The 27,723-nt window shown below is 52.2% G+C and overlaps 1 protein-coding gene across 7 annotated transcripts in view; it reads right to left on the reverse strand.

Moving 5' to 3' along the window:
- Positions 1 to 1,464: 1,464 nt before the first annotated feature.
- Psd4 (pleckstrin and Sec7 domain containing 4) overlaps positions 1,465 to 27,723 on the reverse strand; it is a 37,962-nt gene continuing 11,703 nt past the window's right edge. For 2 of the 7 annotated variants that reach the window (XM_040745286.1, XM_040745287.1), the window contains 16 exons: positions 14,793 to 15,827; positions 13,466 to 13,594; positions 13,153 to 13,237; positions 12,412 to 12,742; positions 9,496 to 9,672; positions 8,992 to 9,072; positions 8,754 to 8,866; positions 8,489 to 8,547; positions 8,219 to 8,308; positions 7,234 to 7,277; positions 6,750 to 6,910; positions 5,663 to 5,733; positions 5,237 to 5,400; positions 4,688 to 4,832; positions 4,284 to 4,427; positions 1,465 to 3,097 (listed from right to left, as the gene is read on the reverse strand). In XM_040745286.1, coding sequence (XP_040601220.1) covers positions 2,840 to 3,097; positions 4,284 to 4,427; positions 4,688 to 4,832; positions 5,237 to 5,400; positions 5,663 to 5,733; positions 6,750 to 6,910; positions 7,234 to 7,277; positions 8,219 to 8,308; positions 8,489 to 8,547; positions 8,754 to 8,866; positions 8,992 to 9,072; positions 9,496 to 9,672; positions 12,412 to 12,742; positions 13,153 to 13,237; positions 13,466 to 13,594; positions 14,793 to 15,716 — 2,976 coding nt within the window. In that variant the 5' untranslated portion in view covers positions 15,717 to 15,827 and the 3' untranslated portion in view covers positions 1,465 to 2,839. Of the gene's footprint in view, positions 3,098 to 4,283; positions 4,428 to 4,687; positions 4,833 to 5,236; positions 5,401 to 5,662; positions 5,734 to 6,749; positions 6,911 to 7,233; positions 7,278 to 8,218; positions 8,309 to 8,488; positions 8,548 to 8,753; positions 8,867 to 8,991; positions 9,073 to 9,495; positions 9,673 to 12,411; positions 12,743 to 13,152; positions 13,238 to 13,465; positions 13,595 to 14,792; positions 15,828 to 21,546; positions 21,568 to 23,364; positions 23,708 to 24,454; positions 24,521 to 27,723 lie in introns of those variants that run through there. The other 5 variants (XM_040745291.1, XM_040745288.1, XM_040745290.1 and 2 more) reach the window with 5 other exon arrangements.

Genomic DNA, 27,723 nt, shown 5'->3' on the forward strand with positions numbered 1-27,723 from the left:
CAGCCAGAGCTGCTGGGGGCAAAGGTGTTGTCAGGGAGCAGTGTAGACAGGCCATTAGGAAGATTGGCCTATGGTGGATTGGGAAGGCAGGCAGTTTTCAAGACTGTAGGCTATTGTTTTTGTATGTTACCTTTTTCTTTTACATTTTTTTTTAATTTTGAAATAATTTAGACATACATAAAAGTTGCAAAAGTAGGACCATAGTTTGGTCCCCATTGGCCTACTCATTTATCTCATCTTTGTTTTGTTTGAGAAAAACGAAGCCCAGGCTAGCCTGGAACTTACTATGTAGCCCAGAAACTTACTATGTAGCTGGCCTGAAACTCATGGTAATCCTATATCAGCTTCCGAAGTGCTGGGATTATCAGAGCAGAGACCCAAGAACCAGGAAGAGATTCCACCAGGCATCACTCTGGGTTATACAGCCGTCCCAGGACCCCAGGGACGGAGCTCCCTTAGATGGAAGAAAGGCTGCAGTCCAACATGACCCTTCCAGGACATTCTGGCTAGTTTGATGTACCAAAGCTAACTTCCTTCTTAATAAGCAGGCTCCTTAACCCCTGACCTGCCCAACGACTCGGCGGTGCGTGCCTGCCCTCTAGTGGCCACATGCTAGAGTTGCAGCCCAATAATAACCACACCTCCAGCTCTGCTCACTCTCCAGGTTGACATGCTGAGGACGGACTGCCAGGCATCATCAACCCGGTGAAGCCAGGCAGCCACAGACTCCCAGCTCCAAAGGCATCAAATGAAATGGATGTTCTACATGAGCAAAAGCGTGCTGAGGCGTATCATATGATGTGGACAAACCTTTACTTTTTATTCTGGTATTAGAAATCAGGATGAGTGTTTAACGGGGTCAAAGAACTCCCTCACACCCACTTAGCTTGTAAGCCTCAGTTCTCGGCCATGTCCTATCTACCTACGCTAAGTTTTCTCCTCAGTACAACGAGACAGTTGCACTCTGGTGTGGCTGTTAACCTCTGCTAGATCTCAGAGTTGCCTAAGACCTTTTAGACGTGTGTGTGTGTGTGTGTGTGTGTGTGTGTGTGTGTGTGTGTGCACGTTCACCCGGCGGGTCTAGTGAGTCTCTGGTTGTGAGGCAGGAGTAGGCACAGATGCTTCTCCGGAAAGATAAAGTGTATCTTAATACCGACAGCTGGGAAACAGTGGGTGAAACTGCCAATCCATGAGGTCAGGGGCATTTTGTTCATTTCAAATCCCCTGGCTCTGACCATGTAGAGTGTCCCATAGCATCTGTAGAATGAAAAGGGGGTGGATGAAAAAATGTTTCTCAGCTCCAATAGGTTTCTAACTGTGTGACTGGGGTACGCACGTGAACACACAGAGCATTCTCCATACATACACTAACATCACACAGGGTCAGAGGAAGATGCAGGCTGCCGCACTGTAAGTAGTCCTGGCTACCCTAGTCCCCCTTTTCTTACACACTTACACACATGCTCCTTTGGTAGGCTCTATTTATTGCACACCCATTGGGTGCATGGGCCAGAGACTCCCCTGCCATGGCCCTAAGGACCAGCTCCACTTTGTGGAGCTCCAAGCCCTTAGAGTTATTACAAGCATTATGGGAAGGGAGGATGTGTGGCCCAGCAGGAAGGCAGGAGAGGCGACGTGTCGGTCGGAGGGTGGGCAGCAGAGGCCCCCGTTGGCCAGAAACCTCTTTGCACGCATGGTCAAACAGAGACAATGGTGGCGGCTCCCTGAGCCCAGTCTCCTCCCCCACAGGCATGGCCCTGTGTCCCGAGTCTCCAGAACCTCCTATGGAGAACAGGCACACCTGGGAAGGAGCCAAAACCAAGTACAAGGGGATTTCCCAAGGCAAGGCAGCAAATTCCTGGGAGCTGCCCTGGGAATGAGAAAGAGGTCCTGGCAGCCTCGGGAATGCAGCCTTGAGGGGCATCGAGGGTGGGGTGGGGCTGTGGAAGGCTGAGAACCCAGGTCTCCAATCTCCACCTCTACCACCAGGCAGACTCCCAAGGGGGGACTGTCACCACCCCCCAGCCCCTCACCCTCCACAGTGGTCTACACTTGAAGAGTCACCCTCACTGCACTCAGGAAACAGACTCCTTGTTCCGAGAGTTCTCCACAGAGCTCTAGAGGCCTCCACCCTTGCTCCTACTGAGTGGCCTGGTACAGACCACAAGCTCTGCTCTGCTGATTCACAATTGGGCATGCAGCCTTCACATCTGCCCTGGAGGCAATAGCTGATTGGAGGATAAAGCGGGCCCGTGCCATGTTAGATGCTCGAAGCTCGAAGCCCCACAGGCACCCTGAGCCTTTAACCTGCCATGGCCTCTACTCGAAGGCTGCCCTCTAGTGGGCAGTGCTGGGATATCGCTGCTTCTTAGGTCACAAGATGCTGGCTAGGAATTCCCAAGATGCCCCACCCTATTCTCCTGGGACCCTCCCCTGCTAGGTCACCTTATTCCAAAAAACAAAACTGTTCCCAGTGATGTGGCTGTCCTGGCTAGACCGCCTCAAGCTATCTCCTGGAAACCAGGCTCACATGTGCCCGGGAAATGAAACTGCTCTGTTTTAGGGGATGGAGCCTATACGGGACAAATTCTGCAAGTGGAACCAAGAACGGTCAGGGATAGGGTGACAGAGGAGCTGCCATTGTGGACGGTGAGCAAGTACGGCAGGATTGAGAAAGTTCTAGAGAGCCAGAGAATGGAGGATGCGGGGAAATGAGCCCCATCCTTCGTCTCAGAAGGGACGATGCCTCGTCCCTCACCACGGTCCTGGAAATGTACGGTTTCATCTCAGATCTACCCAAGAGCAGGGAGGGGTCAGTGTCTGTGAGGCCGCGATGGCTTCACAGCTGATTTCGGTTTCTCTTGGGGATGATCTTCCGGTAGGTTCTGCGCTCAGAGATGTTGCGTTTCACCTTGGCTGTGGTGGGGGCTTCATCCTGGTGCAGGGATGGGCTTGAGTGGGACTTCTTCAGGCTGGGCTTCGGCTCTGGAGTGCCTTCGGCTTCCCTCCCAAGCTGGTCTTCCCACAGGGCCAGGTCCCCCAGAGGAGAGCGTAGGCGGGACACCAGCAGCTGCACGTATGTCTCGTACCGAGTTTTCTGCAACACGTGAGTGACCAGACCACTTTAGTGCAACCCCGGCTCCTGAGGGCAGCTCCCAGGTGTCTGAAGCTAGGTGGTAGAGGCATGCCCCGATAGTTCTGCACAGTTCTTAAGCATCTAACATGGCATGGGCCCGCTTGACTCCAACCACCCTGAACAGCTGGCACCCGTGGAACAGCCCTCGCCCGCTAATACTCTCAAGGGCTCTGGGACTGGCGTCCTGGAATGTAGAATAGCATTCCCAGTTCACAGCCCCACTGGACCCTGGCCTGGGAGGTTAGTTGGGTGTAAATTATTTTCATGAACTTTATATAGGATGAATGGGTCAAGCAGACAAAGGGCCCAGATGGGTTGTGGTAGCCACAAGCTGGGTCCTTACCTTACCCAAAGGCCTCTGGGAAGCGGGGCAGTCACCACCATGAAAACAACCAATAAGACAAAGGGCTGGGCAGGGACTTTGAAGGCTGGAGGGGGAATGGGCTACACAGGCCCAGGCGGGCATGAACAGGAAACACATTGATGACGTCCCTTCCTGGCCTCCAGCTGGTGTCTGGCTAACTCTGTTCCCACACTGCGCCGTGCCAACCCTTCCTTTCTGGTGGGTCCCCACCCTAAGTGCTTTACCGTCTATGAAGCTGGTACATGGCACCAGGGTCCCAGAGCGTGCACGGGTACAAGGCCCTGGCAGAACTGGATTGTGGGTCAGTGCGGGAGACGAGAATTAGTGAAACCAGCTCCAGCTGAGACCATGTGGCTTGAGGGAGTAAATGGACAGACCTGGACAAATAGACTAATTCTCTCCATGCTTCAGTTTCTTCATCTATAAAGTGAGGATTGTAGGCTGACTATATATTACACTATTGGTACCTATCCCAGAATTGTTAATTGAGACAACCCATGCAGGCAACCAAGACGTTAGGGAAGTAATAGGAGGGATAATTCATGTTAGGAAAAGCTACATATAGTTCTCAGAGGATAAAGTAGCCTGTAACTGTTCTTGGGAATACAAGCAAAAGGTCCTTAGTGCTCACAGGGCCTCGCAATTTTTGCATCAGGCCAGGCATGCTGGTGCGCCCCTAGCCAGTCTTCCTGGTTTGGAGACAGAGACAGCCAGGAGAGGGCGGCAGAGGACCCAGCCAACAGGCCTGCTGGCCTGGTAGAGGGAAGACACCAAGCTGCTCACCTCGTGCTCCAGAAACTCCTTCCGCAAGCGGTATTCCTCCAGCTCGCGGCTGCGGCCCCGTCTTTCAGGCAGGTTTCTCTGCAAATCCAACAGGTCATCGGATGCAGCATCTAGGCAGTTCTCGTGGGATCGATGCTGCTCCTCCTGGGAGAGGAAGGCCAAGTAGAAGCTGACCCATCTTCCACCCCCTCGCTGTTCCCTGCCTCTCTGGAGCTTACCGTCCAGGTTGCACAGTCCCCATCCCCCGACCCCCCCCGTGCAGAGTGCTCCCCATATCCCGGATCTGTCCCATGCCTAGTGCTCTGCTTGGATCACCGCCTCCTTCCCTTGGGTGGGCGACTGCTTAGGGGGACCACACCCACTCTGCCCTCCCTGCACCTCTGGCTAGCTAGGTGAGGCAGTACCAGGGAGCTCTGGGCCGGGTTCATGGGCAGGATGGGCCTCACGAATCTTCGCTGGGAGCCCACTGCGGCTGGAAAGGGGGGTGCTGAGTGTGTGGCGGCTGCCAGGTTGATGCGTGCAATCCAGGAAGCCATTTCCTTGGCAGTGCTGCAGGAAAAGAAGTCATGTGTCCCCAAGGGTTCCCCAGTCCCACCATCTGCCCTCCCTATGCCTCATACCTCTGTGAGGGAGGAGGGAGAGGGGGAGGGGACGGGGGTGGCTACATTTTACCTGCCAGAGGAAAACCCAGGATGGTAACTGAGTTTGTATCTAATGTCAAAAACAGTCGCTAATGGCATTCTAGAATCTTGCATTAACATACAAGGATGAGGGTAGCGCCAATAGGAATCGGCTGTGCTCACATATTCTGTCTGAATTCCTAGCACCTTCCCAGCACATAACTTTAAAGTTTACTGGTTAAGATAGTAGCTCCCATCAGGGTTAGGACCAATAAACATTGAGTGTCAGGGGCACCGGGGTCTTCCCACTTCCCTCCCACTCGAGGGACTCACGGTGCCTGGAAGAGGTAGAGGCGCCAATCTGCAGTCCGAAGCTGGAAGACATGTGGCTTCTTGGTGTAGTGGGAGGCTGGGCTGGCTAGCGAGTGGTGCACTCCTACGGGCTCATCCACCAGATGTCCCACCAAACTCTGCCCATCCAGCCAGGGGCCCTCTCCCTGCCACAGACACGGAGGGCTCAGCGCACGGGTCATCAGCTGCCCATCCGCCCCGCAGTTCTGGTCCTCTCCTTGACCCCATTGGCTGGGTTCTAACTAGCACTGTAAAAACTAGAATGATGTGGCCCCCCCCATCATCTTTACCCTCCTCAGGCCTCTGTAACTGGTGTCCTGAGCGACCACCCCCAGTCTACAAAGTACTTGTCTATCCTCCTTCCCAGCCTTCTTCACCCCAGCCCTGGGATGTTGACGCCCTTCCTACCTTCAGAAAGTAGAGAACCATCCCTTTCAGTAAGGTGTGAAACATCTTCCAGCCTCGCTTGCCCCATGGCGCTGTCCCAAAGGGAGACACAAAGGTGGGTGGTGACAGTATGTCCAGATATACTCCGTACAAGTATGCACAGAGTCCTGGCACACACCTCTTACACCACCTCCCGTGGCTCACAAGGAAGCGCAGGAACACACGGCGCACACTAACACAAGAAAACGCGTACAATCAAGAGAGACATTGAAAGGCTCCATGCGCAGAGACGGAACCAGGGAACTACTGACATCTAAGTGGGCGTCCATGAAGACCAGCTCTCCCCAGTCGCACATCCTTAGGAACAAACAGTTTTCCCTCAGCCCGTCCCAACAGAGTGTGATGTGTTTGCCTTCTCAGGGAGCACCAACCCCCTTTCTCTCTCTTCCTAATTTCTCATCCTGGCCTTGCAGAGCAAAACCTGTTCTAAGCTACTTGGACAGAGGGAGGGGCCTGATTTCCCGTGGTTTATCCGTGGGAATCCCACTCAGGACAGTGTTAGCCACCACATAGTGTCTAACCCGTGGCTCTATTACAGCGATCTCTGCTTTGGTCAGGCAGCTCCCTTGGTCAAGAGCTTCCAACAGCCCTGGGAGCGAGCCCCAAATGTTGATTAGGGCAGATTTTATCCTTGCCATATATCATTCCTGAGTGGATTCTGCAATACTCTTTGCTCTGAAATGGGTGTGCTCAGACCACGCAAAAATTCAAACCCTCTTATCTTACAAGGTTCCATTCAGATGCCGTCATTTGCCAGAACCTCCCTATGCCTGTCCCTGTAGCTAGTCCTCAGAACCAAACTCAAACACCTCTCCCTCCCCCTGGCCTCATACTCTGAACAGCCCTCCTTTCTCCTTCACTGGAGACACGGATGTGCATGTCTAGTCTCTGCCTTACCACAGGGGCGCTGGGGCCTGGGAATAGCCAGAATCCTTTTATCCCAGCACTCAGGAAAAGAAACACAGGTTGCTTGTTCTCTGTCCCACAACAGGTCCCTGAGTGGAGCTCTCCCTACATGCGCCTTTGCTCCCCGTCTGCAGACACTCACTCTTCTTGCCGTCTGCATCGTGATGCATCTTCCGAGCCAGGATGCCCTGCTTATAGGTGGGCACTGTGGGGTCCTGAGCCATCTGGAGGAAGGGGCTGCTTATCTTGCCAGCTGAAGGAGAGGGCTGGTCCTTCTCAGGACTGGCTGCATCCTCTTCATCTCTGGATGGCAGAGAACCAGGGTGGAAATGGGGAGGAATGTAGTAGGAGCCTCCTCAAAGAAAATCTCATCAAAAGCTAACCTACCAACCCCTGGAAACACGGCTGTACCCCACCCCTCACCAGCTCTGGCTTCTCCAGCATTGCCCAAGTTCCTCTGCGCCATCTGCGCTGTCCCCCTAACTGGCCTCGCCTCCTGCCTCTGGCATCACCCGCTCAGGAGGACCCTGACCTCTAGGTGTCAGGTGGGCAACAGTGGGTAGACAGGCTCAGAGGCAGGGATGCAGCAGCACAAGAAACAGAGGGAATGGGGAGTGCTCACTTACACAGCCCACTCGAGCTTCTCACTTCGGATGGACCAGTAGAGGGCCTGGAATAGGAGCATACAGGTGAGTGGAGGGTCCATGGTACCTACATTCATTTTGTCGGCAGACATCTGGGGGTATATGTAACACCTCGTCCGTCTACCCCATCACAGTTGCCCTGCTCCCGAGCAGGCAAGCATTCACGGTCCATTTATCCATCTGTCCACCCTTCATTCCATCCCTGTGCTGGATACTGGAGACACAAAGATATCGAAGTGGCCAAGGCTCTGCCCTGCACTTAGTAAATTCTAGACTGGCTCTTTGAGAGAGAACTTGGCTCACTCACACACTATCCTGTCCAGGGGTATCTGATAGAGAAGGAACTTGGCTGAACAACACTCACACAATGCATAGTTGGCAGATGAATGAATGGATGCTGGGTTAGAACTGTGAAGTAATTCGTCTTGCTTGCTTTTACAGTGCTTGGCGTTCCTGGCAAGGTACTCAGTACACAGAAAACGTTCAATAGGTTGATCACTCAGTAGATGAAAGAGCCAGCGACCCAGTCGCATATGAAACGTGTGTGAGCCAGGCATAGTGCGTGACAGTTGACATCCTGGATCATTTTTCCCGGTAGCAGCTTGAGTTGGCCAAGGGGCAGAACTCAAGGCAGAACTCAAACTAAGATCACCCATCTCCCAAACCTGAGACCAGGGTTTTCTTTATGTGGAACTTCATGTCTCAATACACCAGCACTTGTCAGACTTCAAAGGGGTAACATTTTCAGATGCATAAAGTGTGATTCTGTAGGTCTAGTGATGTCAGTTTGCACAGCCGACAAATCCCAAGATACCACTCGTACTCCCAGACAGGGACACAGGCAACCCTTGTCCTCATAAGGACCTCTCCTCCAAGCCCTGTCTGAGCTCTACTTTCCTCTTGGAACTGGAGTTCCAGGCTGCAGACGGAGAAGCAGGGAGGGTCCTGGCTTTGGAAGGAGCCTTACCTTCAGCAGCTCCTTGGGGAAGTTCCTGCCATCCTGCAGCCCATGAAGGTTGGTGATGAATTCCTGGCAGCTCATGCTCTTTCCAATGTTCTGTGGCCATGGAGAAGCGGGACAGTTTGAACATTCCACCCCGACTGGAATATACCTCTAGGTGGTCACTGGGGAATTCCAGGGCCCTGCCCTGACATATTCCCAGCCTCTGGTCCATTCTTCCTCTCCTCACCATGCCACAGCCCCCTATCAGCTCTCTAGATGTTTTTTCCTCCTTACCTGTCCATGTAGGTCTGTGTTAAGAAGCATGATGGCGCAGGTCAAGGTGTGTATAGAATCTGTCCCCGGGAGAGGCAAGCATAAGGTTCATTGGAATCTGACATCTGTGGCTTCTGCCCACACTGAGGGTGACTCCCCCCTCCCCCATTTCTCTATAGCCCCAACACACTCCAGCAACTGCTGACTAATGAACCCCAAGTAAACAGGGCTATTTCTATGCTACTCCAAAGTCCTTCTGCCCCACCCCCGGACCCACCCTTCATACCTACTGAGGGGAAGGCCCCAGGATTGCAGTAATGGAAGCGTTTGGAAAACTGGTAGAGAATTCGTTCCCGTTCCTGAGTCTCTCCACTGAGCACCAGGGCCTGGAGAAACCCCCCTGCCCAAGAAAGCTAGGATTAAGCAGAGCCACACTCCCAGGAGCTTGAGACCGCTGCCCTGCAGCTGTCCCTAACCACCCACACACCCAACTCCTGCCTCCTCTGAGGGCCAGAAGGCCTTACCGCAGGGCTCGGTCCAGGCTCTGGCCTTCGAACTGGAAGAAGGACAAGTATGCCTCAGCCACAGCCCTGCTGAAGTCATTGCTGTAGGGGGCAATGGAGACAGAGTTGATTCTGGGGATCAGGCTGAGCTGCAGGCACAGAGGGGACCCGGGGCGGCCAGAGCCAAATGAGAGAAGATATAACCAGGCTCGGTGCCAGGTCCCAAGAGAGCCCGCCCCTGCTACTCGGGTCAATGTCTCCTGTGAGGGGCCATGTGGAGTCGGGGATGTCCAAGGGGAATTTCAAGGGAGACTGTGAAGAAGCAGAGTTGGCCAAGAGTGGGCGTGAGGAGATGGGATGGGAAGGCCCCAGGATGAAGATAGAGGGATGAGGGGTAGTGATAAGGCTGGAGAGAAACAAAGGGATATTGTTCAGGGAAAGGTGAGAGTGAGGTGGCCACTGGAGGAAGCCTGTGGGGAGTTCCCTCCTGTACTGCCTTACCCTTGTGTCTCAAAAGCTCCTTACTTCTTGCGTAGGTGGGAGGCCACCTCAGACTTCCGGAAACCATCCAGGTGATAGAGACGCAAGGCTAGGTCCCAGGCCCCCTTGTCACTTCTGTTGTTATTAGCCAACTTGTCTCTAGACGATGGCCTCCAGCCTTCCTCTGGAAATTGAGCTTGGGCAATGGGGCTCCTAGGAAGCCTAGAAAAATCCATTGGTGTCCTCAGACTCACACTTGTGTGGAGATGCATGTCAAGTGTCCTCCAAGGACATGGGAAGAGATGGCCAGAGCTCCGGGCTAGAGCTACAGCTCTTGGGCCTTGAATGGTGGGGTCTGGAGAAGCTGAACCCAGACCCTCAGCATGGAGAGATGGGATCCAAGTCGGGCTGGGCTGGTACTAGGAAATCTCAGAGAAGAGACCCTAGGGGATTAGAGCCAACCTGGTGCCACGTTTCCCCAGATTAAGCCGCAAAGATGTTTCAAGCTTATCCTATCTTGAGTGGTGGGTGGAACCCTTTGAGGACCTCAGTGGTGTGTTGTCCACACATAATGAGGTAGTGTCCTGGCTAGTTTTATGTCAGCTTGACACAAGCTAGAGTCATCCGAAAGGAGGGAGCCTCAATTGACAAAATGCCTCTGTAAGATCCAGTTATACGGCATTTTCTTAGTTATTGATGGTGGAGGGCACACTGCCATGATGGGTGGGGCCATCCCTGGGCTGCTGGTCCTGGTTTCTATAAGAAAGCAGGCTGAGCAACAAGCCATGAGGAGCAAGCCAGTAAGCAGCACCCCTCCGTGGCTTCTGCATCAGCTCCTGCCTCTAGGATTCTGCCCTGTTCCTGTCCTGACTTCCCTCATGATGAACAGTGCTGTGGAAGTGTAAGCTGAATCTTTCCTCCCCCAGTTTCTTTGGTCATGGTGTGTTGTTGCCGCAGTAGTAACCCTACCGTAGACTGGTAGGCTCATTTCCCTCTCTGCAGCCATCCTCCAGCCTCTATGCCCCAGCCCCAGTCCCACACCCAACTCTTAGTTCTAGATCCATAGAGGATGTAAGGCGTGAGGGTCAGGCTGGGAACAGGGAGTCAGTCTGACTTTAGGAATGGCAAAAACTGGAGGAGTCAGAGGAGGTTTCCGATGTACCCCTTCCCCTGTCTGACAGCTCTTACCATATGACCTACATGATAGGCATAAACAGACCACACCACAGAGAACACCTAAAACTAGGATTCTCAGTCCTAGTCCTACCTGATGCCTGTTCCCCTGAAACCTTACAACCCAGATGTCAGGTATTGTAGAAATTTACATATTCATTATCTAAGTGTCCAACTAGGAAGTAGAACAGATAGGCTAACTTGAACCAGTCACTGAGAAATGGCTAGTCATTGGAATTCACCCAACAGCCTCCACACCAACGAGTGGGTCAGTGGGTGGGTAACTCCGCTGGTAGCTCCTTGTTTCCTAAACATCCCATCCCTCAGGAATAAATACAACACAAATACACGCAGAAAATAAATACAAGAGAGTCACTGAAAAGTGAAATTCCAAACACCGGGATTTCACGAAGTCCATGAAAGTAGCACTAGAAGTCTGTAGGAATCACAAGGAAAACCACTGGCAATGGGGAAGGGCCAGTCCACTGAGCTGATGAAGATGAAATAAAAATAGCTAGGCAATTGTCACATCTAAAGAGGATCATATATATGGTAAACCAGTTGAGGAAGCCCTAGGATATGATTTAACAAATGACTTAGTCAATAGCATTGTTGTTAAAACTATGTATAGATAGGAAGGCATGTTGGGGGAAAACTATCTAATGTGGAAGTGTATATGTTAAATCAATAAATCATATGCTATATGAGTTATAGCCCCATAAAGCTGTATTTTTAAAAATGCTTTCACTATTGAAAGTCAAGTATAAATGAGTGAGGCCAGGGAAATCAAATTCCCTACATACTGTTAAATATAGTATTTATTTATATCGTATCTGGTGCCATTTACCCAGGTAAAATCCAAGTAATAACTGTCTTTTCTTTCATTTTCTCTGAAGGGTTGTCATTTTAGGTGAATTGACTTGCTTTGGGCTGGGGTTGGATTTGCTTTCATCTTGGGTACAATGAACATCCCTTTTCAAATTCCAAAGTCTTCTGTGGTTACCCAGCCTCTGAGAGGCTCCAGGCCAACAAGGCTTCCAGATTCACGAAAAAGACGGTTGTTTGATTGTGACACCTACTGACATTCTATTGCTACCACCCAAGGGTCCTGAAATGCGAGCAGGGTTCACCTTGTAGTTGCCACACATGGTCTGATCCCCAGGTGGCTTCTGTTAGTCCCTTTAATATGAACCCTATTTAGTCACCCAGAAGAAAAGTCCTTTCCCCATGTAGACTCAGAGAGCCTTGAGGTAATATACTGAGGCAGGCAGGTACCTCAGCAGGCTTCCTTGTGGGCCCATTCCTACCTACAGCTACAGTTCTGAGGTTACACAATTCTTGCTGTAGTATCCCAGTCCAAGTCAAGGGTCCCCTTGCTGAGATCCCACGCAGTACCTGGGCCTAGATACGTTAGTGAATTTCTTCCATTTAACATCAAATTCAAAAGCAATCTGTAATCCCTACTCGCTGGTTCATACCTACAAACCAAGCCTTCAGGGCTCCAGTCAGGTCCCCCAGACTTCTTCCTTTCCTGGTATCTATCTGGGGACACTAATTGCTTCTGTATGTTTAAGTCTCTGTAACAGTCTGCTCAGGATGCTTTTGAACATTCCAGGCCTCTGAAAGTGTACTCACGTCATCCTGTATAATCCATGCAACGTGGCCATGGAGACTGAAGTAAGCATTAGCACATTAAATCCAGTGTGCGCTGCTCATGCTCCACTCAAACCAGGGTATTCTTAGCACAAGACAATTAAGAACCCAGGAGCCAGCTGGCCTGAGACTCACCCTTCGGCAGAAGTCAAGCGACCATGGTATCTGGCGGCTGACGCTTCCTCAGTCCTGGCTGTATCATCTTCACATTCTGCCTCCTGCCTCAGGTTTGGGGCTTCCTCTGTCTCCTCTATCTTCAGGGAGCTTAAGTCCGATTCATCCTTCTCCAGGAGCAAAGGGAATGAGGCATCTTGTGGCCACTTGGGGCTGTGGAGCTCGATTTGTGGACTGCCCTCCTGGGAAGCCACTGGGCTGGGTCCGCTGGGCTCTAATGAAGAGGCTTGGCTCCCCCAGGGGGCCAAGGTGCAGAGCATGGGCTCCTGGAAGCAGCCAGCATCCTTCTCACCTGAGGAAAGGCGGGCATGAACACACTCAGGGCTGGAGGCACAGCCTGGGACAGGGCACCTCCCTGGGACAGGGTACCTCCCTGGGACAGGGCAGAATATCCTGTTCTGCTGCAGACAGTGATCTCTCCCTGTCTATCTGCTGGTGGTTTCCAGGACTCCATTCCCCATACAGCTCAGGGTTCAAGACTTTTACTGAGCCAGTAAGACCCAGACATGAAATGTGCTGCGTCTTGTGTATAGCTCTTCATTCTATAAATATTGGAAAGCTCATTTTATCTGTGATGGCACAGAAGAATTAATCCTAAGCATATCTGGCTCCAACACAGTACAATCCAACAAGGACTTCTGTCCCCACTGAATCCCAAAGCCTCCCACCGCTCGGTTTCCCAGATCCCCAACTGGATCTCACCTCCATTCTGGGAGATAAGAGGCTCCTGGGGCCTGGAATGGTCCTCAAGTATGGGTGGAGCCAGGTCCGAGAGGCTCTGGGGTGTCTGTGAGAGAAATGAACAGAGAGAATGAATGAAAGAACTGTAATGAATGATGTCAAGACCACATGGAAGCCCCTCTCCCTTCCCAGACCCCATGGACAGCAGGCTGGGTCCTCAGTTCAGAAGAGGAACGGTGGAGGGGAATGGCACCACACCGGAGGGCCCTGGAGACCAGTGAGGTCAGGGTTCTTCACAGGTGGGAAGGCAAGTCATACGGGGAAAGAGACTTGCCCAAGGCCGCACAGGATGTAGGGTGGCAGGACTAAGGTCCAATCCAAAGTTATCTGATTCCTGGGTCAAGTCATGATCCACAGAGGTCGTCTTAGGTGAGCCTGGGCTACAATCATCTTCCGAAGAAGTCTGAAAGAGGGAACCCTTGATTTGTCCACGAAATCGTTCCGGGCCCTTCCCCACTCCCTGTAAGACCTTTCCTCCTTGCAGACTGTCCAGATGGCCCCACATGTGGATGATGCCCACCCCCTCCTGGGCGGGGTTCCCAGGCTTCCCTCTAAGGACTTAGAGCCTTGGAGGGCGGTCCTGGGACAAGGCATCTCCAGAGGACTACAGTCCTCTGATCCCCATTGTTTTCTGGGAGTGGAGAGATTAGGTCACAGCCTTCTCTGCCATTTTGAGTTCTCCTTATCTGTAAAGCAGAGAATTCTGGGAAAACTGTCCCCTGCTGGTCTCACATAGCTTGTGACAAACCCTGATTGATATAAAGGCTCCTATGCCATTGTCATAAGGGCCAGGTCTACTGACCCTGCACAACAGGAAAATTCAGGGTCCTGAGCTAAAAGTAACAAGATGCTGAAACCTCTCAAAAGAGAGGACAAGTCTCCTAAAATAGGCAGCTGTCTGTTTGGGGACAAAGGTCGTCTTAGGCTGCTTGGTGACAGCTATGGATGCCTGGAAGGTAGAGGGGAGGATCCCAGAATGGCTTGGAACACCAGGAAGGGTGGTGCTGCCTGTTCACTAAGCGTCATTTAGTCTTAGCTCTTTGAAGTTGGTGACATGGAGACTCCCGGTCTTAATTGCATCCATGTTCCAAATGACATTATTGTACTGATAAAATTTCTGTTTATTCTGAAGTCTAAGACATGAGTCAATCTTTGTGTGTAAGAGGATGTGTGTGTGTGTCTGTGTCATGTCTATGTGTGTTGTACAGAGGCACATAGGTGCCTCTATGTGTGTCTGTCTACATCCATGTCTCTGTCTCTCTGTGTGCGTGAGCGTGGTGCTTTCGGGTGAACGTGTCCAACATGGGGAAGACAGAAGTTGACAGTGTGTTTTCTGTTGCTCTCCACCTTATTTTTTCAGACGGAGTATCTCTTGCTAAACCTGGGGCTTGCCATTTTGGCTAGACCAGCTGGCTCTTGGGATCCTGGAATCCAAGTCATCTCCCCAGCTGTGTACACATTAGTCAGTTTGGTGTTCTCTTACATTAGATGCCCCAAAACTCTACCTTCTGAACAGTGTCCCATGCCTGTGCCTGAGGGAATCCGCCTGCCCCCCACCATGTCCCCAGCCCACCCTCAGCTGGCTCCCTCAGCTAACTTACCTCACCCTCCTGATCAGGCGGTACTGTAGGAGCCCCTTCAGTGGACCTTAAGGCCAAGCAGGGGTGCAGCTTATAGGAAGGCACAGAGAATGGAGGGGTGACACACTCCCTATGATCAGCAGTGTGGCTCCCCAAGTCCAGCTCACTTCCTGAGAGCCCTGTGCCTTCTTGGAGTGAAGAATGCAGGGCTTGAGGGCTATGAGGCTTCATATCTGGGTGGGAATCTGGGCACCCCCAGGAAAAGCATTCTCCTTCAGTACTGGTGTCTGAGTCAGGGCTCTCCAGGAAGAGGGGATTGTCAAAGAAGATGCTGTCCTCCTCAGCACCCCACTCGGGGGAGGAGCCTGACATCTGCTCCCTCGGCCAGGCCTGTTTTTCCTCCTCAGGCTCACTGCTGTCATCTCCAGGGTCCTCATCCTCCTCCTTGGGCAGGCTGGGGCTCAGGCCCACGTCACTAAGGAAATCCTTGGTGGGTGGGGGGATGCAGCACCTCAGTTCTGCCTTGAGTCCCTCGGTTTTCTCCAGCTCCTCCTCCAGGTCCAGGACGCACATCTGGGCCTGCAGGATGCCAGCCCAGAACACCACCTGTGTGGATGAGCTCGGGTTCTGCTGCTGTGGACTCCCCAAAGGGCAGTTGTCCCCCACCGAGCACAGCGATGCTGGAGTCTGCCTGGTCTCCCCCTCGAAAGAGCAGCTTCCCAGGCGAGCGGTCTCCACACCAGAGCTACCATGATGAGCATCAGTCCTGCTGGATTCCGGGGGGTCAAAGGGCCAGGTGTGTTCCTGGCAAGGCTCAGAAGGGCCTGGATGGTCACGTATTTCATTTGGACGTGTCCCTGGGCAGGGCTGTAGGTTGTCTTCCAGGTGAACGTTGAGAAATTCCATGGGCCTGAGGTCCTCCAAGGGTCTGTTGTCACCCATCATCTACAGAGTGAAGGCTGAGCAGAAGCCCTCGGTAGTGTCCGTTTTCACAGTCCCATTTCATGAATCAGTGGGCGCGCAAGCCCAGGTGGAAACTGGAAATCCACATCTAGCCTGTAAATTCCCAACGTGAGTGCAGATTAGAGAAGGACCAAAATCCACTGAAGTCCTTAAATTGTGCAACTATACAGCACATAGGGAAGCAGCCTATGTTCTGGCCTTGGGCACGGTGCAGGCCCACAAACAGGACCTGTATTCTGAGACGGTAGTTTTACAGGCCGTGGCTCTGCTGGCCTGGTACCCGCTGCCCCTGTGAGCCTTCCCTCTCTCCTTGCCTCTATAGCCCATGTCCAATTCATGCACACTCTGGCTTACAAGTCTTTTGGGCTTTCTGCTGCCCTCTCGATGCCCTGAAGTGTTCTGTTTCTGCTGCTCCTACCCCTGCCTCTGCCTTTTCTAATTCTAACTGAAGGGGTCCCGTGAGGCTCAGCATGAAAAGAATGCACGGGTCAGATCAGGTCTTTCTCTTTGAATTAGAGAAGGCTGCTTCCCTATGTGCTATGTAGTTGGGCAATTTAAGGCAGAAGCAACTAAAGGAATCTCCACTCACTCAGCCTCATGAAGGAGGCTCCAGCCCCCCGCCCCCACCAAGGAGCAGAGCATTTGTTTGCTAAAGATGGGAGTCTCGACTTCCAGAAGGGTGAGACCAGAAATCAAAGGCCGAGTGTGCCTGAGGTTCGAACTCGGAGCGAGCTTTCTGGTACATCACTCCCGACAGTAGTTGAAGTGGGCCCTCAGCAGGTGAACCAAGAAACATATGGAATGTCGCTGAGCAGCAGTCTCTACCATCTCCACCACCCAGGTGAGATGCACAGTAATATGGCTGCCAGAGTGGCCCAGATTCCTCTTACTGACTGGCTCGTTTTAATCTGCTGGACACTGAAACTCATGGTTTGGGACCTGCTTCCTCTTGTGTTGTCGCCAGGAAGTGCAGATCTAAGCACACAGACGTATGACATGTGTTTCCAGTGTTAATCACACCCTAGCTCTATCCAATATTTCCTTAATTTCCGTTTGCTTCACTTCCTTCAAACATAATTCTATCTCAGCTGTAGGTGTGCTTGTGTGTAGGTGGGGGAACAGGGTCTAAATGAACACGGGAGATGCCTTCCCAATCTCGGCCACTGCTGACTCCATACAGCCAAGAATGACAGCCCCTTCTATGTGCCCAGTTAGCTGTGCCTATGCTCACGGCCACCTGTATAGCCCGGCTCCTGGAAGATGACTACACCCCTGCTGCCTCTTTGTCACAAAAACAAGGAAGCCACAGCCCGAACCTGACTTAATGCCCATAGCTGGAAAGGGTGACCCAGCTCCAACCTCAGACACTCCTACCTTTCACTCCATGGTTTCCTCAGCCCCTCCCTGCTGAAGGAACCTCTCCCTGTGTCACAGGGGTTTGTGGTCCAGCTGGCTTCCGCTAGCACCACCTCCGTGGAGCCTTGCCCAGGCTCCAGACCTCAAACTGTGTTCCTACCTCAGGCAGGCGTTAAAGAGGGTGGGGGTGGTCTTACCCAGGGTATAGTGTCCTGAGAATATATAAGAAACCTGCAGGCCACAACCCCAGAGAACCTAGGTAACAAAGAGGACCCGAAGAGAGACATAAATGGATCTGCCTAAGAAGGGGGGGAAAAAGACAAGTTCTCCTGAGTAAAGTGGGAATGTGGAGGGCAGGAGGGAGGGTGGAAGGGGAGATGGGGGAAGGGAAGGGGACTGGGGAAAAATGTATAACTCAATAAAAAAAAAAGAAACCCATGGGGGCAATTCAGTTCCTCCATGTCAAGCTTGTTCCCTATGCAGCTGCTCATTTCTCTGTAAGAGGCCTCAGACAGTCCTACTTCTGTTAGGGAAGGGACACATATACCTCAGGTCCTGCTGGAGTTCGTGCCCTCAAAGGTTCATTCATTATAGTCTTGTTACCAGCTTGGCCCTAGTGGATGGCACTAGAAACTTTACAAGGCTTCCTCTGGGGGGAGGGGCCACTGGAGGCATGCCCATGAAAGGGACTGGGCCATGCGTTGAAGGGCTTTGCCTCTGCCATGTGTTTCCACCACAAAACCAAAACACTGGGGCCAGTCAGCCGCCGTCTAGAACCTTCACCACTGTGAGCTGAAACACAGGCTTTTCTTTACAGGTGAGTTTATCTTTTCAAGTATTTGTTACAGTGGCAGGAAACTAATATTAAGATACGCTCCTATCTAAGCAACTTCCCTGAATTGGGACCATCACCCTTGGGCCTGCCTGGTAGAAGATAATCCTGGAAGATGAACGTGGACTATCCATGTTAAGGGCCACTGGGCCGAGTGGTCCACACTGAAGCTGGCAGAGAAGCAGGTAAAGAAGCCCTCTGGCGACAGGTGCCGGAGGATGAGGCAACTCAGCCCCCCCCCCTCCTCCCAGACTCCAAGGCAGTGCTCCACACCCTCCCCCTCCCAGCTAAGCCCTGCTCCCTGTAAATATGCCAGGCTCCCCTCCTGTGTGTGATTCCCCCCTTGTCCTCATCCCTGACCCCCATACGTCACATCTAGATGTGTGTCAGCCTCAGGTCCATCTGAGCAGGTATCCAGGACAACTCACTCACTCTCACATAGAAGTCATTCGAAAGGCCGTGTGCATGTGTGGTCTTGGGAATGGGAGCAGGAGCACCAAAGCCTAGAGGGAACCCACGTGTCTCTTTGCAAATAGGCACTTACACATACATTCATGTATGTGCATGAAGCAGTAATAGCGGAGTATGTTCATGGCTACCGTGGACATCATTGAATATTGGGTTTTAGTTGGGTTTGCCTTCCTAGAAGAAATCCAGTGTTCCTCCCTGGAAGTTTTCAAAGATGGTGGGACAGGGGAGGATGAGAGGAAATACAGTTTGCTAGAGATCAAAGAGAACAGAGCAGATCTCTGAGGTCTGGTATCTGAAAGACCTAAGGAGAGAAGGGTCTAGGAGGCCAAGGGAAATTGAGGTAAAGGGGAAGAGAGGTGAGTTCAGAAAACACAAAGGCTGCTGGTTGGTATGTGGTTTGACAGGGCCAAGATTCTTTTAAAACAATTAAAGTCAACCAGGCTGCATTCCACAATGCTCTATTTCAACTCTGAGTGGTTTACCCAGGGGGCTCTTGCTGCCCGGAGGGAAGCTTGGAAAAGGCAGGTTGCCTGGGGTTTCCTGCTCACTGTGGAATCTCATTACCAGGGTGGTGGATTATGTTTTCTCCAGTCCCACCCACAGATTTCTTGGAATATCATTATCCTTTAGTTCAAGTGGGTCAAAAAAATCCAAGACTGGTTTTGACTTGAGATGTCCCGTCTCTTTATATAGGGTTCTAGAGCCTGAAGGAAGGCCTTAGTTCCCAGAGGCCAGGCCATATGGGTGGTGTACACCTTCATGGTGGGGTTGATAATCTTAGCAGATAAATATGTAAGGCATCTGGGCATGTAGATGATAGAGTATTAATCTACCATGTGCAACACTCTGGGTTGATACCCAATAAAGTTTTTAAAAGAATGAAAACAAAACAAAACAAAGATCCAGCACTCCCAGTATCTCTGACACGCTTGACACATCCTACTAATTTATCAGACATTCAAATTTAACTGGGTATTCTGTGTTTTATCTGGCAACCCAACACCATGGGAGAAGATATAGCTTGTGTTATCCAGCCCCTACAAATAGGCTCCTTACCCAGCTATACAGCCATGAGCTCATCTCTTACCAGGATCCCCAAGAATGAGGCAAACCAAACCAAAACACCACTAATCTCTAACAAGGAAGCTGAGGTTCAGAGAGGTTCACAGAGTTTTCTGAGTGGCTCAGCAAACAAGCGAGCAAGCTGGAGTCTGGACCCAGGTGCAGAGCTCCACTAAGCAGCACTTGCTTCCCATCCACAAGTCAATGTGCAAGAATTCTTCCTCTAGGTGTTCAGTATCCCTTCCTGAATGGATGGGCTGGATGATCTGAAGGCTGCGGCCCTTCTGATGGCCATCACAGCTGCCCTAGCAGTCACCTGGGTGAAAACTGAGACCAGTGGCCCGCCCCTATGAAGAAACAAGAGTACATGCATGTCTTAGGCATGCTTCTATAGTTTTCTAGATTTTTCTTCACCTCCCGAGTCCAGTGAAATCTCTTCCTGCGCGTGCCACACCAGTTTCATACGTGTATTAGCTTATTTTGTATTTGTGAGTGAGGACAACTTGAGGGAATTAGTTCTCTCCTTCCATCATGAGAATTCCAGGCATAGTACTCTGGTCCTTGGGCTTGGTGACAAGTTCCTTTACTAACTAAACTCTTTGATCAGACCAGTGAAATCTCTTCCGAAATATCTCATCTCAGATACTGAACAATGCAGCAAGGAAAGGATTCAGCAAAAGACAACTGAGAAGCTTGGACTATCTGAGGAGCCCTGGCAGCAGGACCATGACACAAACCTGGTGCATGAGCCAGCTTGTTGGAGCCCATTCCCTAGGGTGAGATGCCATGCTCAGTGGCAGTAGAACCATGATATAATCCTGGTACATGATCTAGCTTGGTGAAGCCCATTCCCTATGGTGGGAGGCCATGTTCAGTCTTAATGCATGGGAGAGGGGCCGGGCCCTGCCCCCACTTATTATACGAGGCTATGCTGACTCTTCATGGGAGCCCTTACCTGTGAGGGTGAATGGACTGGGAGTGGGCTCATGGGGGAGGTGGGGGAGGGTGGGAAAAGGCAAGGGGTGTGTGGGAGGAGGAGTGGGAGGGAGAACTGTGGTTGGAATGGAAAAAAATAAATGAAAAAAAGATTACACCTCATAAATTGGGTTCTGTTGCTTCTAAATAAATAAAGTAGCCCTTCATATTGGGAGCTCTGTGATGACTCAGAAAGTTTAAGGACACATTCTGGGGGGGTGCAGAATGGGCTCTGCCAGGCCAGGAAAGACTAAGTATTTGGGGGGGGGAGTGACCAGGCAACGAGGTGGGAGGGCAGTTTCATTATACACGTTCTGCCTCTGTCTTTAGCTCTGCGTTGCAGGTCATTTTCACTAGGAGGATATTTTTTTAGGAAGAATGCTGCAGGGGCGAAGTTGTTCCTATAGCTGGCGGGAGGAAAGTGACACATGGGGGACCAGGAGGTAAGTCCCTCTTACCCTAACCTGGAGCTTCAAGGATTGTTTTCCTTTTTCTTTTAGTTTTGCCACAAAAGGGTGTCCTTATGCACCACCCCTGGCTGGGTTCACACTCATGGGTGATAGACACTAATATTCCTGCCTCTCGAATGCTACAATTACGGGTGTGCTCTGACATGCCATGTTTATATGGTGCGGGGAAATCAAACACAGGGATTCGTGCATGTTAGGCAAAGACTACCTACCATCTAAGCAACATCCACAACCCACACGTTTTTTTTTTGTCTTTGGAGATCAGGAGGAAGCAGAGAGGACACCTGGATTGTACAATGGATTTGCTTTACTCCTGGCTTACAGATCTAGGTTTCTATTCTAGTTTAAGAATGAGAGATTGAGCTGGGCGTTGGTGGCGCATGCCTTTAATCTCAGCACTTGGGAGGCAGAGGCAGGCGGATCTCTGTGAGTTTGAGGCTAGCCTGGTCTATAGAACTAGTTCCAGGACAGTCAAGCCTATACAAAGAAATCCTGTCTTGAAAACCACAAAATGAATGAGAGACTGAGTACAGAGACAAGCCATTCCTGAGGAGGGACAGTGAGGAATGCTAATGAACAGGCTCACAGACTATATGCACATCCTAACACTCCAACTGAACAGCCTGGTGACAGAGGGAAACCTCACCTGGTCCCTCATCTGTAGAATAAGGAAACAGGACTGAACAGCCACTCAAGCAGGTTTGCTACGCAATGGAACTGGTCTGAGTGCTAATGCTGGGCCTGGCCCTGGGAAGGTGATCAAGAAATTGTTAAGTCTTTGCAGCTCAACTCTGTCGCTCTGCAATCCACCTAGAGAGAAGCAAAAGTAAATAACAAATGCACGCATGCTTGCACGCCTGCACACACACCCCTTTGTCAGGTCCTTCCAGATCCACATACTGTCAACTCTCAGCCTGCTGGAGGAGATAGCCCTCAGTGCCTTCTGTCTGGAATATGACGCCCCCTCTACACACACACACATACACACACACACACACACACACACACACACACACACACACACACACTCACTCCAGTTTAAGCACACAGACTTAATAAGTCAGCCTGCTTCCTTCCTTTCACCCCATAACAGCCCTGACCCTTCCAGAGCCAGGGGAGTTGAGCTCTCTTGTTCATGTTAGCCCAGGCAATGGCAGTGTCCCTGGGGGAGGGACATCCACAACATACAAATCAAAAGTCACCCACAACAAATGGCGTTTCCTGGCATGGAGCGACAGGATTGGCGCCTCTACCTGAATTTGGGCCCGGAGCACTGTGAGAACTGACTGGGGAGGGTCCCACATCTTGCTCCCAAAGGAGCCTTCATGCAAATGTGGGGGGTAAGTGGCCTCCATAAGACATGGTGAAACCAGCTAAGGTTCACAAAGAGAGCAAAGGATGATGGGGGTGGGGAGGGAGGAGCTGGCCTAACTCAAAGCTCAGGAACAGCTGTGCCCTCAGAAGGTGAAGGACCCCCCAGGAGGTCAGGTCAGGCCTCCTGTTCCTTGGTCCTGTCACCCCAGCATCTGGGTTATGATCTCTACACTAGTGGTTCTTAGTCATAGCTGGTGGAGGTGGTATGATGCGCCATAGTCCCAGAGGGCTGGGGACAGGCCTGCTTGGAGCCTATTCTTTCAAACTAAGGTCTCCTAGTCCTGGTCGTGATGGGACAACTTTCTCAGCCTTTTAGTAGAAGAGTGATCTAACTATGGACTTTTAGGCCCTGGAATATGGAAGCAGGAGCCAAGGGCCAGTTCCAAGAGACACTAATGGGCCTTATAGTGTCTCAGGGGATGTTTTCAGGAGTGACGTGGTTCCTCTTACACATCAGGAAAATAGTCCTAAATTAGGGCTAAACAAGTTGGGGGGAGGGACTCCTCCTTTTAACTCCAGCCTCTTTGGGTGGTGCCGCAGAATAGGGCGGTGCTGAGCAGAGAGCACCTTAAGGGCTGAAGCCCAGACTCCTTTTGTGCGGTGACCACACCCAGAGCATCCAGCCTCCTGGGACTCCAGCCTTCCAGGGTCTACAGTCAAGGCAAGCTGAGACCTTAGCCACAGTAGGTGTGAAGACTTAAGGTACACTGCCTTGTCTCTTCACCCTTCACCTTACAGGTGTCTAAAGGCCCTGGGGAAAGGAGGAAGAAACAGACATTACAGAAGGGCCAGGGAGAGAGAGAGAGAGAGAGAGAGAGAGAGAGAGAGAGAGAGAGAGAGAGAGAGAGAGAGAGAGAGAGAGAGAGAGAGTGAGTTAGGCAGAGGATAGACAGCATAGAGGGAAGACAGAAGACAAGAGTCCAGTGAGGTCAGGCTCATATCAGGTACCCAAGTAGTGATTGATAAGCCCAGAAACTTGTCTCCATCCAGCGTACCTATCTTTAACCTCAACCACGAGCACCCACATAAAACTCTCTATTTTCTGGTCTCCTAACCCAGATTCTCCCACCCCCGCCCCGGGGAGGCTCACCTAGCTCACCTTCAGGGACTAGAAGGGGCTCTCCTGGACTCTCCTGCCCCAGGAACGCTTGGTGCTGCACAGTTGCCCGCCGGCTGCGAATGTGGCGACTGAGGCTTCCGACTTCCGTTCCCCTCACCACCGTGACACATACCCCTCCGCCTCCCCAAGGCTCCCTAGCTCTCAGAGTAGCTCAGTACCCCACACTTCCTGCCCACAAGACAAGGGCCTCCACTTCCGGCTTCAGCATCTCCCCGGGCCCCATACCCTATCGATGCTGCCTGATCCTTGGAAGCCCGTGGATCACCCTGCCAGAATGAACCTGCCACAGACCGGCCGTCTCCCCACCACACCAGGGCCTGGGAGAAAGGGGAAGAGGAGGCCAGGGCTGTGAGCAGGCCCCTCCTCCTTCCTCCCTGTGGTTTTGCCCCAGGTTCTGTCTCTGCCTCAGCTTGGTCCTCTGGAGGGGTTAGCGATGGGAGACAAAAGGGCCTCAAGTCAAGCATTTTGTTTCTCACACGCGACATTTCAATTTTTATATGGGTGTGTCCGGTGTCACCACTGATAATGACACCTGAAACATCACCTTATCCTTCCAAACACCACCCCTCACCCCGCCGCCACCACCCCCTTAGCGGGTTCTCACTCTGATCTCCGGAGCGTGACTGCTCGCTCCCTCGTACTGAGGCTGCTGCGCCTCAGGTTGCCCAGATGGGAAGTTGCAACGCTAGGATTCAAACTAAGCCTTTTGAGCACAAGAATTAAACATTGCCCGTTCCCAACAGTTGAGTTCCAGACACAAGTCCCTGGAGCAGGCTACAGTGTCTAGGAGCATGATACAGAGGCCAGTGGGAAGCCATACTCAACATCAACAGTCCATATTTTCAGTCTCAGCTCCACCATTTTTCTGCTGAGGATCCAAAGACCCTACCCTGGCCACAGCTCTAGCTGTCCACCTACCGTCCCTGGTTTCTCTTTACTGGCCTGCCCACAACGGTGGCGGCGACGCCAAAGCCTTGTATGGGTGACCTCCATTGGCTCAGGCCCTCCTCCAGCTGTCCTCCTCTTATAGATGGAAGGAATCCCATGGAGGTGCTCCTACCTGGACCCACGTACTCCTCTGGGTGTGGAGTCTTAGAGTTCTCCGAGCCTGCAAGGCTTCCCCTCCGTCCCCCAGACACAGCAGCTCTGTACAGCCCAAGACTCGGTTTAGGAAGGCTAGAGAGCTGATAGCAGAGGGTGGGGTCGAGGGTAGGGTTAGTGTCATGCTCAAGTCACCCATGCCCCCCCCACCACACCGAGCTTGTGACGCGGGGTCAGGGTGAGGAAGAGAAGGAGAGGTGGGGCCAGGCAGGGGCCAGGATGGGAATAGGTTCTCCTCCAGGAGACACACTGAGAGGAAACTGAGGACTCTGCTTCAGACCTGCATCTGCCTGCAGGCTGATGATAAGGTAGGGCTTAAGGTAGGAAGACAAGACACAATTAGCATGGCAGTTTGCCAGCTTCCCGGAACTTTTATATATTTGATACATCAGATGAAAGCGTGCTGGTCCTGGGAGGCCCAAAGCAGCCACTTTTTAACGCTGGCAAACAGGAGCGGTGCACAGCTTAGTCTCACAAACTCTTCCCGTTCAACGTATCCTCATCCATTCTCTCATCCACGCTGCAACACCCCCTGCATTCGGGACTTCACAACTCTCCACACCCTGAAACCTAAATGTATCACCTAGAAGCGAACCTCTCCCCAGGTCCCGGCCTTGCCCTGGTATGTAGTGCTCCAGCCAGCACCTTCTGTGTTTCTGTTCATCCTCGCATTAGAAGCTGCTAATCAGCCAGCCAGGGGTTAAACCTGCTGCTGCCTGCTCATAGGCAGCTTCCAGTCTAGGGACAGAAAATAAGCCAGCACGCTCCCTCGTTCACCAGCGCCTGCTCACTGCATGCCCAGAGTGCTGGCAGGAAGAGGTGGAGAGAGAATCCACGGAGGGTGTCTGGGTGAGCTCACTGCTACGGAGATCAGGGGAGGCCTAGGCAGAGATATGTTATTTGTACCCACGTGGAGAGGGCCTAACACGGAAGAGCAGGGTAGGCTTCAGGTCCAGTTTCTTATCTGCAATGGGAAAAGTCTGATGTCTGGGTAAGAGTCCTTAGGCCTGGCACTGGGAGAAAGAAGTCCAGGGACAGGAGGGGGAGGGCCTGCCAGAGCTCACGGGGTCCACAACTGTAGACCAAGGTGCACTTGAAGTTGAGTGTTCACGCATTTGTTTTTAGACTCATTTGTCTACTAAATGAAGAACCACCACCAGGGGCTACCTGAGAGCAAGCTTCTGGGGCGGGAGTGGTGGCCAGGTCAGGGAGGGCACTGTCCTGGGAGAGAGTAAGGATGGCAGACAGGAGAGGCCTGTGACTGGGGCCTTCTAAACTGGGGACAACTGAGAAGTCGGACTGCTTCAGCGAATCTGAGGAGTAAACGTGGAGGAAGTCCAAGGCCACTTCCAGACTTCGGCTGTGAGGGTCTGGGCAGGGCTTACGGCGGCGCTTGATGACGTGGGAAAGCACTGGGGAGAGGAAGGTTTTTGGACGGAGATCAAGGGTTGAACTCCTAAAATGTTGGGTTTAGATACCTGTGACATTGAGGCAGGCAACTGAATACCATGCCCGGAGTTTAGGGTCTGCTGTGGCCCCAGAGAGGTAGCTGAGCCAGGGGTGGCGGGGCCCACCAGGATGGGAGGAGAGAGGTCCGTAAAGGAGGCTGTCAAGCAGGTGAGAGAAACAGAGGACAAGGCTACTACATGGGAGAGAGGCTGCTTCTGACAGAGGAAGTGGTCAGCCGTGCTGAAGGCTACTGGAAAGTCAAGGAAGATATAAAGGAACATGAGTGAGCCTCATTGAACATGGCCACCGAGGATTTATGGACACTGGGAGGCGAAGGTTGAGGCAGATGGTCACAATGTGAAAGGCAAGGAGGTGAGCGGGCTGGCTTGTTCCCCGGGAGGCTCTTCAAGACAAAAGAGAACTCTGAAGGACTTCCTTGACTGCCGGAGTCCTCAGCCTGCATGCACCTCCTAGAACTTTCAGCTCCTGCTACTGTGAGAAGCAGAGGTCTGGGCGGAGGATCCCTTGGTGGAGGCCAAGAAGGCCTCCAGCTGCAGGGACGTCAGTGGTGAGATTTACCTCTGCCATCCTTCCCCTTCCACGCATGCAGTCTCCCCAGTCCACCATCCCCTCCTGAGAACCCAAACACACCCTGACCTGTCCACACCCTCTGCAACACACAGCACACACAGCCAAGATAAGCAGCATGGCCAGAGTCCCCGCTGCTCCTGAGGGGTGAGAGGCTTCCTGTTTGCCCACAGAGGAAACCCTTCAGCACAGGTGGTGACAATGACAGGTTCTTTCTCACTCAGTGAGTACGGGAGGGGGTGGGGACAGCTCCTGGGAGAAGAGCCCCTTAGGAGGCCCAAAGGGAGGAGAGGGAAGTGAGGGGGGAGGGAGCTAGGGCGCTATTATTAATATGTCAGCCTTTCCTGAGGCTCACTGTGCACAGACATTTGCAGACACTCGCTAGGATTTCCCAATTCACTGGTACTTCCCCTTGAGAGTTTATGGATGAAGTCTCACTGTCCAATGTTCCAGGCAGATGAGGAGACTGGGGGTCGGAGTAGTTCCTGGAGCCCAGAGAGTAAACAACACTGCAGAGCCCAGCAAATACCCTTCCTCCGCCTTGCTACCTTCCACAAGCTGCAGACAGATTCACTGCAACGCTGAGGTAAAGGGCAGACCTTTCCAAGCCAGCGGGGCTCCTGTGTTGAACCCTGAAGCTTTTTCTCCAGATCAGAACTTCTCAAAACTCTAGGGCTGGCAGAGCTGAAATACTGAACTTCTGGGCAAGTAGCAGGCAGAGTGATGGGGGTGGGGCCCAATGCATCTCACAGGTCTTTAAGTCTGCCCCCTGGGAAGCTCTTTCCTTTGGAGAAGCCTGCAGTAAGGCAGCCTTGGGACATATTTCCAGGCAGAGCCCCCTTCCCTGCCTGCAATCTGAGCTCTGTAAGCATGGGTCCTCAGAAAGTACAGAAAGGAGGACACCAGCCTCCCCACACTGGCCAGGAGATAGATGGGTTCCCGGGGATCAGAACAGACGATGCTTGAGTCTTGGAATCGGGGAGTGGTGGGACATCTCTCAGAGTTCGGACAAACAACGGGGGGGGGCAGAATCTATAGGTAATGCCAGTATTAAGCCCCCAGCACACTCATGGCTGTTGGTGCTAATCTCAGCTTCAGGAGGAAGTCAGGAAGTGACTGTGAAGGTGGGTACCGCAGCACAGGCCTACTCTCGGCTACTTGAGAGGCTGAGCAGGAAGATAGTAAGTTTCA

The sequence above is a fragment of the Mesocricetus auratus genome, unplaced genomic scaffold, assembly GCF_017639785.1.
Source record: "Mesocricetus auratus isolate SY011 unplaced genomic scaffold, BCM_Maur_2.0 Super-Scaffold_100004, whole genome shotgun sequence".
Lineage (NCBI taxonomy): Eukaryota > Metazoa > Chordata > Mammalia > Rodentia > Cricetidae > Mesocricetus > Mesocricetus auratus.